The sequence below is a fragment of the Vanellus vanellus genome, assembly GCF_965231255.1.
Source record: "Vanellus vanellus genome assembly, chromosome: 20".
Lineage (NCBI taxonomy): Eukaryota > Metazoa > Chordata > Aves > Charadriiformes > Charadriidae > Vanellus > Vanellus vanellus.
In genome coordinates, this window is record NC_138925.1 from 3,957,457 (window position 1) to 3,973,054 (window position 15,598).

The 15,598-nt window shown below is 38.1% G+C and overlaps 2 protein-coding genes across 2 annotated transcripts in view; both read right to left on the bottom strand.

The window, feature by feature from the left end:
• LOC309680013 (uncharacterized protein) overlaps positions 1–15,598 on the bottom strand; it is a gene marked incomplete at both ends in the record, with an annotated part of 47,987 nt that overhangs the window by 23,742 nt on the left and 8,647 nt on the right. Inside the window, one exon of the mRNA XM_082493498.1 lies at positions 13,277–14,004. Coding sequence (XP_082349624.1) covers positions 13,277–14,004 — 728 coding nt within the window. The remainder of the gene's footprint in view (positions 1–13,276; positions 14,005–15,598) is intronic.
• LOC309679897 (arylacetamide deacetylase-like 4) lies at positions 214–7,537 on the bottom strand (the record flags this gene model as incomplete). Its single annotated transcript, XM_082493350.1, has 4 exons — positions 214–994; positions 2,018–2,081; positions 2,859–3,075; positions 7,382–7,537. The coding sequence occupies 4 exons, from the start codon at positions 7,535–7,537 to the stop codon at positions 214–216; spliced, it is 1,218 nt and encodes a 405-aa protein (XP_082349476.1).

Genomic DNA, 15,598 nt, shown 5'->3' on the forward strand with positions numbered 1-15,598 from the left:
AGGAAAGAAAGGCAAGTTCACCTGATTTTGCCTGTCATAAGAGAAAATGAAGCAAACGCAATCACAAAATCAATTTATTGGGTAAAAAGATGACAGATGCTATGCAGAATTTCAAGAAGATGATTTAAGAAAAGGAAAATTGAGGGTGTCCTTTAAAAATCTTTGCAAGCAATGAAAGATAGGAATCAGGAAAGGAAAACAAGAAATGGAATTTTACATCAATCTTAGAAAATTTACTATTTTTGCTAGGCCTTTATTTCCAGATCGGAATGCTATTGGCCCACCAAAAAGAGCTAAGAATACTGTTCCATGGAATCCCTCTTGCAGATGGCACCAGGTCACTTTTATACCATAATCCTCTAAACGTTTCTTGTACAGCAGTCCGTCATCTCTGAGCACATCAAATTCACAGGTCAAAATGAAAGTCTCAGGAAGTCGAGCAATAACACTGTCTTCAGCTAGCAGTGGTGAAAAAACAGGGTCAAACATAGGCTTGATTGTTGTGTAGACTTCTTTTGAGAATGATGGATGTGTTGTACTTGGTTTGTAGCCTCTTGTTTTAAACTCATGAGGGATGTAGTCAGGACTCACCCATTTCTGATACTTTGGTTGCAAATCTTCTGGAATATGACAACCTTTAAATATTGCTTCTATGACAGACAAGTCTTTATCAAGATACTTCAAACCAAGAGCAATGGTTCGTTCCTTTAACAAAATGGGGACTCCCTTATTCTGTTGATATGAAGGCAAATTAAAGTCCACACACTGGAGATAAGGATATATTAGGATTTGTGCTCTCAGCTTTGGGAGATCTCTTCTGTTCACCAGTGCTTGGGCAACAGCAGCAGTGAGTGTACCTCCACTACTATCTCCGCAGATGATAATGCGAGAAGGGTCTACTCCATAATCTTGTGCAGTCCTCATAAAGTGTATGGTGGCAGTGAGACAATCCTCAAACTGGGTTGGATATGGATGCTCAGGAGCTAAGCGATACCTAAATAGGAGTGAAAGTGTTTTAACATAGTCATATCTAGGGAATGATCCCATTGTCATCTTTTCATTCATATATTTCTTTCTGAAGATAGGAAAATAATCTGAGACTATAATTACAGCAATAGAATTGATCGTAATTATTGCTTTTGATATGCAGTATTTGCTACTATTGTTAATGTTTGGGAGAATCAGTACACTATTCTGTCTTTGCAAAATACATCTTTACCTATCTTTTTAGGTGACTGAAAGCACATGCAGAGTTATTGTAGAATTAAGTGGCAAGGCAGGTATGTATGAATCAGTTACCAGCACTTCTAGTTAGAAATTGAAGTGAACATTTCCCAATAAATTAAAGAATATGAGCACTGAAAATTGATAATGAAAATATGAAAGGTTTTCAGTGGTTTTCTATAAGCTAAATTCTTTATAAACAGATTCAATAAGAGTTAGTGGTTCTTCAAGCGTTTTAGGATGTAAATAGTAATTAGTACAATTTTAATAATTTCCAAGACATCAAGTCTTTTCCTGAACTTTTAGAAATTGGTTCTATTAAAAATGCATTCCGGCTCATCAGAAAAATATTTTGAATGTTTATCTGAGGTAGATTGCAAGTTATATGTGAATATCCCTCCTAGTTTTTTAGAACTACTACTGAAAGGAGTATTTAGTATTCTGGACAACTGTGCTTTCAACAGAAACAGTTGCACTTCAGACACAGTGCTGGCTTTCAACTTAAGGTGGTTTGGGTATGGCTTTAGGAAACAAAAACATCCCCACCTTTTAGTGGTGGCTACAAATTGTAAAGTTATAATGGATTTTATTTGGAAATAAGCAAGTGGGGATTAGTTGACTAATTCTTCCTAAGGGTAATTAGTGCTGGTGAAACACATGCGATCATTAATTGTAAGTACTGTATGCACTTTACAAGGAATGTGGCTTGCGGTGACTCTGCATTAAAGACTTACAAACCTAGAAGGAGGCACAAATGGCTATCATATTTTGTGTCTGGGCTGACTCCACTTACCCAACTGACACAACCACTGAATTGGTTTTTCTAGCGAAATAGCAGCATGTTCTTTCGTAGGCCCCTGTAAAACAAAATATTTCAATGGAATTGTAACTTGCTTTAAAAATAAGTTGAATGAAAATATTCTGAAATTCTTATCTCTATTCTGTGATTAATGCTATTCTCTTATTGTGGCATGGTCTAATCTGGACATTGCTCACAAATTCATTACATCTGTGGGAATCTTCTGGCCAGTAAGAAATGTGGAATTTACACCAATGCATTGTTTATGTCTCCTCTTTGAAAAGTTAGTTAATAGAAAGCACCATTGCTGCCACTTCCAAAGCGGTATTGAAGGTTAGAAGTTATTTCAATTAAAAAAAATACAAAAAAACTCTGCTAAATCTAGTGCAAGAATTTTTCTTGAGCATAAGCCACCATCTAATCTTTTATGCCTTTCCATGTCAAATGCCAAAATATATTTTTTCCTTGTTTTGCCACTGTAAAGACACAGAGCAGTTTACATACATACACACAAGCTTGCACACACATGAACACAAATTGGGTTCTTTAAAATAAGTAAAATTCTAATTAGATTTTCAAATTTTCTTGTAAGCATGAGGGAGAAGAAAGAAAACAGGTATTATAAATGATCAGAGAATAAAAGTTCTTGATACATGACTTGTATAAAGACAATTTAACATGATGCCTACTGCATGTAAATAAAATTATCCTGAAATTAATTTTGTTATTTATGATGCTTAACCTACTAACTCTTCTTGTCATTTAAGAAATACCATGTCAGATCAGAAACTACATAGTATTTGTAGTTATAGTTTATATTATTTGCATTACGTACGAATGCTTCCAAATCGTCCAACTCCTCCATGAAAATAAAGAATTCCTCGTCTTTGGCCACTGGTTAATATTTTTGGCTGGTAAATTCTTACTTTAACCTTTTCAAACCTTAAGTTCTTTGTAAAAAGACGTTTATCTTTTAATGGTGGTATTCCATCCATTGCAGCCCTGAGGAAGTAGACTTCTGAGGTGATACCTACTTTTTCCAAAAATTTTGCCTGTTAATAAAGGGAAAGAAACCACAAATTAGTGCAAATTTCCATGTTACCTGGAGACCCATCATGAAAAAATTAAAATTCCATGGTCCATTCAAACTTTGTCTCCTGATGGTTCTTACAATGAAGCGGCCAGTTATGATGATGTTTTGGATACATCTGCATTTTAATGCAACACCTACCAAAATTTGAACTTCAGAGAACAGTGTATTTGACAGCAATGGATGAACTTATCTTCTGTGGCTGCCTTGTGTCCATGCTTCTCCAAAAGCAAGGCCTTCGAGCCTGGGGGAAAGCCTGCCTGAGACTTGCCTTCACTGAAGCTCCATAACTTGGCTTATTAATACCATCTCACATCTCTGGCCAAAATGTTAGCAGTGCCATATAGCAGAACTTAGGTTTAGCTTTGGGGGTAATTCCTAGATTATATTATAAATGTGAGGTGAGAGCATGGTGTTTTTCAAATTATCTCATTCTTCAGTGGTAAAATCCTGGCTTAGTTTCTATCGGTACGAAAAAAATCAAACTATTAATAGTAGATAAAAGAAGGTGTCAAATACTTCAACTTGTCTGGTGTTTCTGTAGCTATGTGCCTGAACAAAATAAGGCGAGAGTAGTTAGTGCATTTCAGACTTTAGCTTTGAATGAAGAAATGTGGCTAATACTATAGTTTCTCAAACTCACGCTACTTTTTAACTTGCAGAAAAAAATTCTGTAGCATCTACCACAGCTGGCCTCCTCAACCAGAATAGCTTTGAACCTTAGTTTGATGTTCTCACAGCTCAGTGATTCCTACTTAAACACTTGGGCTGAAGATTCTTATGTCACTCGGAGCTAGTCTACTTCATTGCATCTGGATGGCTTTAAGCTCTTCAGTTGGTGTCTGTTCTAGTCTATTCCTGCTGAAGCTGAAAAATATGAGGCAGTATCACTGTATTTCCACTATATCGGATTAAATCTTGTGCTTTTCTTCTTCAGCAGTAGACTTCTCTAATGAGTAATTTAATTTGTTGTGTTGCTGTTAGTCATGCATATGTATTTCCAAAAGAATTGCATGTACAAGATATATTCTGCATGTATCTTAAAAACAGACAATAAGTCTTGTGGCTTTCACCTCGCATTTCACATACCTCATGTAGCTCAATAGTGTCGTCCTGTTGCATTTGATGTAGGTGTCCTGTTTTAGGCCATTTGAGGAGCTGATCCCATATTCAAGAAGGATCATTTGTGGTCAAGTTTTAGTCTCATACTGATTCCTTCTACAGAACTCCTGTATGATGTCCATGGCAAAATAATTTTGTTTCTTTAATCTTCCAATTCCCTCTGGTATTTTCTTTCCTTACACTAATACTTTTGTAACAGTAAAGGTTGATCCTGTAATTAGCTATATTGTTTGTATGTAATATAGAAATCATCTTTGTCTTGGAAATACTAAAAAAATAGGAGTGCTTATCAACCACTAGCTTATTGTTGGCAGTCTGACATCTCATTTTTCTCAAACCTGCAGTAGTTTCACAGGTCAACTTTCATAGAGATTGGCATTTATTTATAATGCTCCCAGTCACTTCACTGTTAGCTGTGAAGAGCTTCTGTGGGTTACCTGCAACAACGTACAGTTATGGCAGACATCCATAATTACTATCATCAGGCATAATCTTCATAGTTATTTCTGTTAACATGCAAATGAAATTTTAATCATACGTTGTTGTTTTAAATTGTATTGTTTTACATTGTACAGTTCCTGTGAATAGAAGTTCTACACGAACCAGCAGAATTTTCATTTTTGCTTTGTTTTTCCATTTTTTTAGTATATATGCTCCCTGAATATCAGGTATTGGATTTTGGCCAATTGGTTTCTGGAAAAAAGCGATCACTTGCATGACAGCTACAAGACTGGGCTGTGTAAACATAAAGTATAGCTAGACTTCTTTATTACCAAAAATCCCACTTTCAGAATTTTCATGTTCATAGAGCTTGCTCTTTTGCAGGTAATTAACCAAGTCAGTCCAATGTGACCTGCATTTTGATGTTTGTAGATAAGCCTGACTGCTTAATAATATAATTTGTAAACCCGTAATTGGACAGTTTGTTTATATATTCATTAAGGATCTTCTAACACAATAGCTGACATAACAGTTTGAAAATAAATAAAGACTTGCAGCTAGCGTAAGACAGTCAAACTATTGGACTAGAGAACTGTGACCTCGTTTGAAATGTTGTCTAACTCAGCCTCTCCAGTGACACTAAGTGCAACAGTGTCTGTCATTCACAGTGAAATACTAAAAAACTGATCCCACTGGCAACAACTGGCATGGATTTTTCCATGCACCAGGAGAAAAGCTGTATAAGAGCTGTGTTATCTTAGAAGTGGGCGTCCAGATACATGTTTAAGCAAAGGACTGGGGCCTGCAGCAACATGCGTATAGCAACGTCTGTGGGAGGGATGCGAGAGCTGTGCTATCCGTGGTGTTAGGGTCCTTTGCTTTATGCAGGTACTGTGGCCTGCTGCGTATACCCCGGAGCTCATGTGAATTGCACTTTGTGCTAGCCCTTCTGCCTAAATCATTCCTAGAATAAGTTGGGTAAAAGATGCTTACAAACTATTAACACAGTAGGTAGCATAATTTAACAGCCCCTCTATTTCCTGGACAGGATCAGTCATAAGTCCCCTGGTTATTGTTTAGCTTTACTGATACGTCAATTTTTCTTCTTGTAGACTGAATATTAGATGCAAAAATAAAGGATGAGTTAATAGATCTTTTCAGTGAAGAAGTTTTAGTAACATTAAGATGTAGCTGGTTTTATTTAAGTGTATCCTCATAGGTGAATGCAGATATTTCTTCATAAAGTCTATTAATCTGGGCACAGGTACTTCAAAACTGGTTTGTCTCCAGTGACTTCACATGCATCTTTTGTCCCAGTTGAAGACTGGATATGCTCATAAACTTTAATTTTCCCTGAAGTTTTGAGATGATAGGTTGTCATCCCTTGAAAGGATTTGGCTACTTTGGCATAAGTTGTTGGCCTCACAACAATACCAAGAGTTGCTACGTGACTTGGACTTTACTTGCATTTAAACTTTTATATAACCATACTTTCTGCTCCTTTGAGATGATGTGGTACAATGCTTTTGCTTGGCCTCTCACTGGCCAGTAGAAAGGGCACAAAAGATCAGAAGTTAAAAACTACATTAATCACCAGTAAGTTTCTAAATTCTGCAGTTTAGTCTTTTACATATGAATTACACAAAGATAAACCTTTGTCTGATGGATAAAGGGTATATAAAGAGTGTTTTCACAGTGTGGAAGTCCACACATTGCATAGTAGATGTAAGAAAATTTAATTTGACTTCTATTACTATCCTATTCTATTGCGTGGCTTTACTATCATGGCAGTGTTCAGACCTGGGTGGGGAACTTCTGAAGAGACATGATGAATCACGTTCTTAGGAGCTTACTGGCTGACTTCAAACAAAACTTAATAAACAATGTAGCAGGGAAAGGGAGGAAGAAATAATAACATTAGAACACGGAATTGGAGTGAAACGTAATGCACGAGCCAAAGAAACTGAAGTGGGTTTTGTTTTTTTTTTTTCACAATTTAAACAAGTTTAAGGTATTGCAGAAGTGTTTTTAAAATGTCAGAGGAAGCAATTAATTCATGAAAGGATAACTGATGAAAGAGAAAGACAAGTGGAAGTCACATTTTAGTTTTGAAGAGAAACAAGGGTGAGAAAAAAGGGGGGATCAAAAATGTGCCAAAACCAATGACACAGAAAGACAGCTTTAATATTATGTGTGCTATCTCACATAGTGTCACATGGACGTGTTGAAAGGCAAAAGATGATGAATGTGGCAGCTGTCTTTCAGATGGCTCAGAAGTAGAGTGATACAGTTGTAGAAGAGAACTGAGATCACAGACATCATTTAGTTGCTCATTCTCTAAGTAAGCACTGTGTTAGACAGAGCAGAAGTTCCACATATACAGTGCAGTAAGCTTCTTAAGCCTTCCAGTGCTGCACTGAGGCGACAGGATTAAAAAGGTAAAACATCAGAAAAAACTGGGTATTCCACAGTCTGCAGAATTTTCTTTTTTTCATATTGTTACCTTTGGTGCTGCATAGCAAGCAGTAGAATCTATTATACCCAGCTGAGCTGAAGGTATTTGCAGTGGTGCTCACATCACCAAATTAATCCAGTTGCATACTTGCAATATATTTATACATTCATTCTAAAAAAATCTCACCAATCCATTACCCGTCTATCAGAAATCACATTAAAAACTTCAGCCTTAATCAAGTTTTACTTACCAGACCAAACGCAAAGTTCAGGATGTAATGAAAAACATAAAGCTTTCGGCGCTGACTAAATCCATGAGGGATTTCTGCCCTAGGGTGTTCGTAATAGAATGCCATTGCCACAAAGACAGTCAAAACAGCAAGAAAAATCGCTAGGAGGAGTTCCATCTCACTGAACTGTTAGGAGCCAAATGAAAGAACCAGCTGTGGCGTCCTTCCCTCTCTGACTTTTGGAGTATTTCTGAAGGTAAAGGCACAGGATTAGCAATTCTCTTCATATCCCGTCATCCAGCTTTTAAAAATGCTAATAGGAAGATGAAAACATGTGGCAATCAAGCCATACAATTAAACAGACAGTAACAATTAGTCGTGGGAGAGGCTTGCATAAGCAGTTTTTCGTCTTTGCAGCTAACAGGTTTTGAGTCTGTGCCCATCACCATAGAACCAGTGCTTGATACCTCATTTGTAGCATCAGTGTTGTAAGAAGACAAAAACTTGTTACATCTCTCCCTATTTCTTGAATACAGTCAAGTCTGTCCTATTTCTGAGCTCCTGTGAGTTCCCGTGGAACAGGATTTCTTAGTAATTTTCTTCAGAGCTGCTCAGTTTCTTGATTTATTGTGTTTCCTCGCCTTACTTCTTCAGACTTTTAGTGAAATCAAGGTTTCAGTGTCGCAAACACATTTCATCACATTTGATGGCTGATTTTGTACAGTGCTATGCTGTTGCATCTTTGAGTCTATTGGAACCAGAAGCAGCTGCAGCCTGAAGTGTCAGTGCTTTGCATCTTACTTCATCCTCCTTGAGAGCTTTGCCTGTAGTACCAACTGGTATGTTTGTTTGGATTGTGTTTGGTTTTTTTAACGGCCTTTTGGTTGAGTGCTATAGTACTGCAGTCTCTGTCTACTCATTAATATATTACTTACAGGCGTCATTCCAGGTAGAAATATGATTCCAGCTGATGAAAACTAGACTTGAACTTTGTGGTTTCGGTGCTAGTAGCAATGACTAGACATCAGCAGCCTGCTCTTTTGTGTATACTCTGTGGTGAGCTTTAGGACCTGTGCCTTCTTCCTGAACTAATATATTTTTCAGAACATAAATTATTAGTGATAAGATTTAACCTGAAACAAAAAATCTGTAAAGCAAAGCTTTTTCAGCTCATATGGTGTAACTTTTGGGAACAGTGTCTTTTTACCAGTCTGCTCAAACTGTGAAGGCAGCAGATTCTCACTCTGAAAAATAGCATTATGGGTAACATGAGTGTGTAAAATTTTTCCTTAAATAATAAAAAAAAAAGAGTACAAGGGATGACCTGACCTTGAGTTGTATATTAAAATGGAACTAAACACAGAGAACCTCAGAACTTTAGAACGCACAATCCATGACCTGCATAGGAAGGAAGACCTCAGACTTGATTCCTGACTTTAGAAACTGTTAACTTACTGTTTAGAATAAACAGGAAGGAGCTTCATTTTCGAGTCTGGTGGTACGCTCTCTGAGAAGAATCAGATTGCATGTTCTGCTCCCTTTGCTCAAAGTGTTTCTTCATTTTATCCAACAAGTCTTTGCAGACTTTCATTTCCCAATGTCCCCATTCCCTCTCCCTCCCTTGCCACAAGGTTGTTTACATGCTAAGTATAAAATCAGGTTTCTTTTGTTGTGGCACTTGATACAGTCGCCCAGCTTGATAAGGGATGTTGGTGAAAGACACATTGCCTGGCGATTGGGACACTCTCTTGGGAAATGGAAGTGGTGAATTCAAACCCGTCAGGTCCGAGGTGCGTATAGGATTCAGCTTTCTTATAGCTCGGACAACAGCATTAGGAAATACTGTTACAGAAAACATGGTTGCAGCTCCCTTCTTTAGAGTTTAATAGTGAAAGTAGTTAATCAGCTAATCAGTGCTAAACTGTGCTGCCCGGGTGAGTTAGGTGTGGTCTAAGTATACTTATCAGATTTGGCCCCTCTGGGGATCTAAGGAGTCTTCTGACACTTGTGACAGATCCTTTGTACTAAGGTTCTTACCACCTATTGTTCATCTGTTTTCTAAATATTTTTGGTGCCAGTCCTTACAGTAGCCAGCTTACCAGCAGCTGGTAGGTGTTGGACTCTTTTGGGCATGTTAACTACGTCCAGCAATCACAGCACTCCCACCAGCCCCAGAGGCTCTGCACAAAGACTGGGTGTGCTGGGATCTGGTATCAGCTGTAGAAGAGACAAACTAGTTGGTTCCTGAAGTAATAAACTGGTTTTCTTTCTTTGAGCATTGCAGATACACAGAGTAATAACAGAGTAGTACTTAATATTTTATAAGCATAGACTCAGCAATTTACAAGTTTGCTTGAGTCCCAGGATGGAGACCCATTCTCTAAATAAACTTTCAAATGTATGCTCTCTTCAGCTTCTCATTTTTGAACCTTATCTCTTGCTCCTGTGAGATAGACCAGAGGAATTGGCCCCTGAGGCCAAAATCCCATTTTCTCCTACCCCAGGAACTCCTTTTCTTGTTAATTTCCAGTGAAGGGTTAAATGTCAGTACCTGAAATCTCGTCAATATTGGGCTGGCATCTTTAAGCTTTTTCTCTTGTGTCGCTGCACATGCTAGGGGAGACAGAGGCTGAGCCAGTTGCAACAGATACGAAATCTTCCCTCACGTAGTCTTCAGGCAGTCCAAAGAACTCTCTGCCTGTCTCTGAATCACGGTGCTGATTAGGTGGCAACTGGGTACTCACCTGCTTAGCCTCAGACACAGCGGGTGTGACTGGGTGCCTGTACACGGGTATTGGGAAACGCTCTGGAGAGAAGGTCCTGCTTGACCCAAGCAGCGTCTTGTGAGTGCTGCGGAGCGTGAGAGCCATCTGGTGCTTGCAGTGTGAAAACTGAACCAGCCGAGTCAAGTCCTCACCAACACCTTCTGACTGCCCTTAGCCATAACCTTGCATGCAAAGCACTGACAAGATCTGTTGATGTCTTATTTTACGCGATAACTTGTGTGTGCACAGTTGTATCTGTGATTATTTCTCTGTGTGTGTAGTTCCTTGTGGAAAGACATGGACGTGCATAATTCTGAAGGTGCACTGCATTTTTGTGCTTGATTGTGTTTTAAGTACTTGACTGTAGCTCATGAAACCTGCAGAGAGAGAGATGAACACGCTGTCCGGAGGTGTCTGTGTAAAGAGGCTAGTAAAATTTATTTTGTATCTTTCCCTAGAAAAAAGAAAAGTTTTTAAATGAGTGATAATTTTGAAAACTTAACTCCACACTTTGTAAACTATAAAATGTCTTTGAATGATCAAACATTCTATCTTAGCAATGCAAAACACTTGGCAGATCTGTAATTAATTAAAATAAATTAGAGGGCAGGAAGTTCCATGGAGACAATTAGATCTTGAGACTTTATCAATTTTAGAAAATATGGGAGTTGCTACTAAAAAAGGAATACAGTGTTTCAGCACTTGCTGTTCTCTACTTATCCATCTGCACTACCATGGTTATAACCCTCAATACTGATTACAAAGAGTGTGTTCAAGAGAGCTAATAATTCTGCTGACATATTATAAAAATAATTAATATTTGTAGTAAATTAAGACCTACACATAAAGGACAATGAAAAACTCTGGGGAGTAGATCAGTGTAGAGTTTGGACATTGGCCCATAAATGAGGCAGACGTCCAGAGACTGAATAACGAAGAGAAAACAAGTATTGGATTGGTGAACTGACAAGGAGGATAATACACACTGCGCTGAATGAGACGTGTGTGAAATAGCATGTGATCATATGTGATCATCTCGTAACTCGAAACATACAAAGTGGTATTATATGGACATCCTTAGTTCTGGCGGTTCCAACCATCTCTGTACCTGCAAAGAATCATCGGAAGAACAAGCCTGGTACAGGAGATGCAAAGAAGAGCAATACGTGAATAAAAATGATCTTAAGTACAGAGAAGCCTAATGATGCTCACCAGTTTGACTGAAGTTCATAGAATCATGGAATCGTTTAGGTTGGGAAGGACCTTGAAGATCATCGAGTTCCAACCCCCCTGCCATAGTCAGGGACACCTCCCACTAGACCAGGTTGCCCAAGGCCACTTCCAGCCTGGCCTTGAACACCCTCAGGGATGGGGCCTCAACAACCTCTCTGGGCAACCTGTTCCAGTGCCTTACCACCCTCAAAGCGAAAAAGTTCTTCCTAATGTTTAATCTGAACCTGCCCTCTTCCAGTTTAAAGCCATTCCCCCTCGTCCTATCACTACATGACTTTAAGCCAGCTTGCTCATGTACAGGTAACAGTACAGCTGTGCCAGAACAGCCATGGATTAATTGCTCAAATATTATCCAGATTTTTGCATAGCTTTTCCAGCAGGTACCGGCTCTGTTGGCCTGGCTTCAGCTACCACCTGTGAGCTGGTAAGCCAACCTTCATCTTGAGATCACAAACCAAAATGAATCCTTAATATCACATCAGGGTGTATAACCAAGGCAAGTCCTCAAACGGTGGAACATTTGGAAGTTTATCATGTTATTTACTCCTGGAAGAATTTCTTTGCTTGAAGAGTAAATTGCTAAGGCCTGCAATAGGAAAAATGAAACAAAATATCTGTTGTGTCAACAAAGCGTGAAGAAACATAATTTCAGTTTGCTGAGAGGGACTGGAGAACAAGAAGTCACAAGTAACAACTTGTTGCTCCAGAGATTTGTAACTGCTAACTTGTCACCATTTAATTAATACGGTGACAAGGGAAAGAATTTAACCCACCATTTTCTTCCTACTCACAGTTTGGCTGGCAGGGACTGAAGATCCGTACTAACTTCTTTCCACACTTCGGTGTGCATAGATATGACAAACACAATGTGGTTGCATAACAATGATGAAATATTTTCCAGTTCCTAGGCATTGCGTGGCCAGCTGTTTTGACACGCAATGGCAATTACCTTGGCATCTGTGTTTAGCAAAGGTGGATCTGTCCTAATAAGCAGTGTAACAATTCAGCTGAGATTATTTTTTTCCTTCATGTTTTGGGTATTCGCAGAAATTATTTTGGCAGCTTCCATGCTGTTTACATGCTTTCTCCCCAAATTCTGAGTAAACAAGTTGATTATTTATCTGATTACAAAAAGGCAAAAGCCACTATATCTCTGTCTACTCTGAATACAACCCAACGCTTCTCAGAACTTTATAGAGTATAGTTTGGAGGACATTCGGTTATGTTTGTGTGGTCCTTCCTCACTGCATCTGTGTTGCCAGCCTGGGCTACTTACAGGTGGCCATCTCGTACAGCTCACATTTCTGCACCTCCCTTCTGTGTCAGCCATTTCCCTTTAAAATCAGATTTGTAAGTACACCCAATTCCCTCCTTCAGACTTTACAACCAAGTCCAAAGCTACTCATTGCTTATACACGTAGTCTGGTGATGATTACTGCTCATGTCAGAAGTACTGAAAGTATCTTCAATCTGCAGAGGCGTTGGGGGGGAGAGCGTTTTATCTGTGCTGTCATGCTAATTTTGTGTGTGTGTTATGTGGATATGCATATCTACACTGCTGATTACTTTTATATCGCATGCTTTAAAATGTTTTTTCTATGGTGAGTTTTTATTCTTTGACATAAGAAAAGAACAAAAATTCTTACAACATAAGAAGAGAACAGCAAAACAAGGGTACTAATTAATGGGTTAAAAAAAAAAAAGATGAAAAATACATCATGTTCTCAAGTAATAGCAACTGAAAATCAGAATTCATCAGACTGTGCTAATATTAACTTATTTCTTGCCTAGATTCTAATGTACAAATAGTTAATAAATAGTTAATTGAAGTACACTCTGTCTGCATACCAGTTCACTGTATTCAAGGAAACATTTTAATAGCCTTTTATAAAGTTTATGGCATGGTTCACCATTTTACTTGATGACGGAAAAGAGAAAATACCATAACCAAAAAATCCCAGTGCACAGTGGAAGCCGCCTTCTATGTGGTGCCAGGTCACTTTTACATTGTTGTCCTCTAACCGTTTCTTGTACAACAGCCCGTCATCTCTGAGCACGTCATGCTGACAGGTAATTATACAAGTATCAGGTAGGCGGCAAACAACAGCATCTTCTGCTAACAATGGGGAAAGTCTTGTCTCAAACAGTTCTTTTGTTTCTTCATGGACTTGAGGTAAAAATGAAGTGGGTAACGGTGGTTTGTAGCCCAGTTTAAATATCTCTGGGATAAGATCTGGATTTATCCATTTCCTGTATTTCAAATTCATGCTTTCAGGAACATGAGAACCTGCCAAAATAGCTTCCTTCATAGAGCTATCCTTATTCAAGTACTTCAGAATAAAATGTACTGTACGTTCCCGGGACAAGAAGGGAATAAAAGCATTTTTCTGGTGAGATGGCAGATTAAAGTTCAATGCTTGGAGAAAAGGATATATCAGTACCTGGGCACGTATCTTTGGGAGATCTCTTCTATTTACCAGTTCTTGGCAAACAGTAGCAGTAAAAGCACCCCCTGCACTATCCCCACAAACAATAATCCGATCAGGGTCCACCCCATAGTTTTCTGCAGTCCTCAGAAAGTGTACAGTAGCAGTGAGACAGTCCAGAGTTTGGGCTGGATATTTATACTCAGGAGATAAACGATACCTGAAATGTACAAAAGACAACAATTACTACCAATGTCTATATTTCTAAATTGCTTGAATGTGTCATCTTAAGTGCATCCATGGATTATATATTTGCAAAAATTGACGAAAACCAGTATTAATTATTTAGTTTAAAGTTTTGCATGCTGAAGCAAACCAGAAGCTTCCCCTCCCATTTCTGTCAAAATATGGAGACCATTGGTCATTGATGTTTATTCTAGCATAATTTAAGAACTTGAGGGCTTGGGTAGTGCAGTCCAGTCACCCACATTATACAAAGCCACACATGTACTCCATTCCTGATCTGAGTGTACCTGCCTGGGATCAGAGTTCATGCCGGCAGGGAAGTCTGCAGTTCTCTCATTTGCACTGACTGTGCATGTACGTATAGCTGTGAGTCAGTCCTGCTTACACACACTGGGGACACTGATTGTTGTATTACTATATATTATTACGGTATTGTATATTATGACTACATTTTAATATTAAAAGAATTATTTAATAATATATTATATAATAAACCACCATACAGTAAATGTACTGTGGTGACAAAATAGCTTCCTGTAGACAATTCTTTCATGTATTTTATTAGTTAGAACAAGTGAATAAGAGAGGAGTGATGTTAAAGTAACAATCTATTTGTTTATTTCTTAACTAACAACTTGCTTTCATATGATGAAAAGCAAGGCAGGCATAACAGTCAGACACCCAGTCAAGTGAAAGTGTTGTAATTTGATTCCAATTACATATAAGACTACTTTTGAGACTACATTTTTAACAGGTATGGTTCTTTATTCTCTATATTTGTGGTCTTTGGGCTTTCTGGAGAGATTACGTTTAATAAGAAAAAGATAAATACTACAAAGGTTACACTGCAGGCATTCTCTCTTAACCCTTCACTGTTCGCTGACGCACACTGCTTCTGCTTTTCTGTTGTTTTTTTTTTTTTCACTGTTCTGTGAAATTAATTGAATGGAATCGTAAAGTAGACATCCTAATAACTAGGGAATAAAAGGATATCAATATGTTATTTCAGAGTCACTTTAAACACATTGTGACTTACCCAAACAAGATATGGAATATGCAATTCAGTCTCAAAACCAATTCCTCCCAACTTAATAAAATTCTTCAGTAGTGATTTTTTTCATGGAAGACTTTGTTGGAAACTAAAGTTTCTTCATACAATCAGCTATTGTCCGTAAGCAAAACATCTTTAAAAGGAAGCAGCGGTCTATGCAGTTTTTAAAAAAAATTATTACATTTTAGACCACTTATTTACTCTTTAAAATCATCCCCAAAGCTGCCTACATATTATAATCTGAATTTGGGAAAACAGCTTATGATTCCTTGTTATCGAACAAAGGCAATGATTTTCATGGTGGTAACCATGTAAAACAAACAAGTCTCTTTGTTCTTCTGAAAATAGCTGGCATAGATATTACGTTTGTAACTTTATAAAACTGTATCAGGTATTTCTCATTGTCATTTCATGGCACGTGCTTGCTCACACATATCAACAACATAGGGGTACACGACACTGGAGCTCGGTTTCTTTTCTTATATTCAAAGAAGTGTAAGTACAGAATGGGCATCGC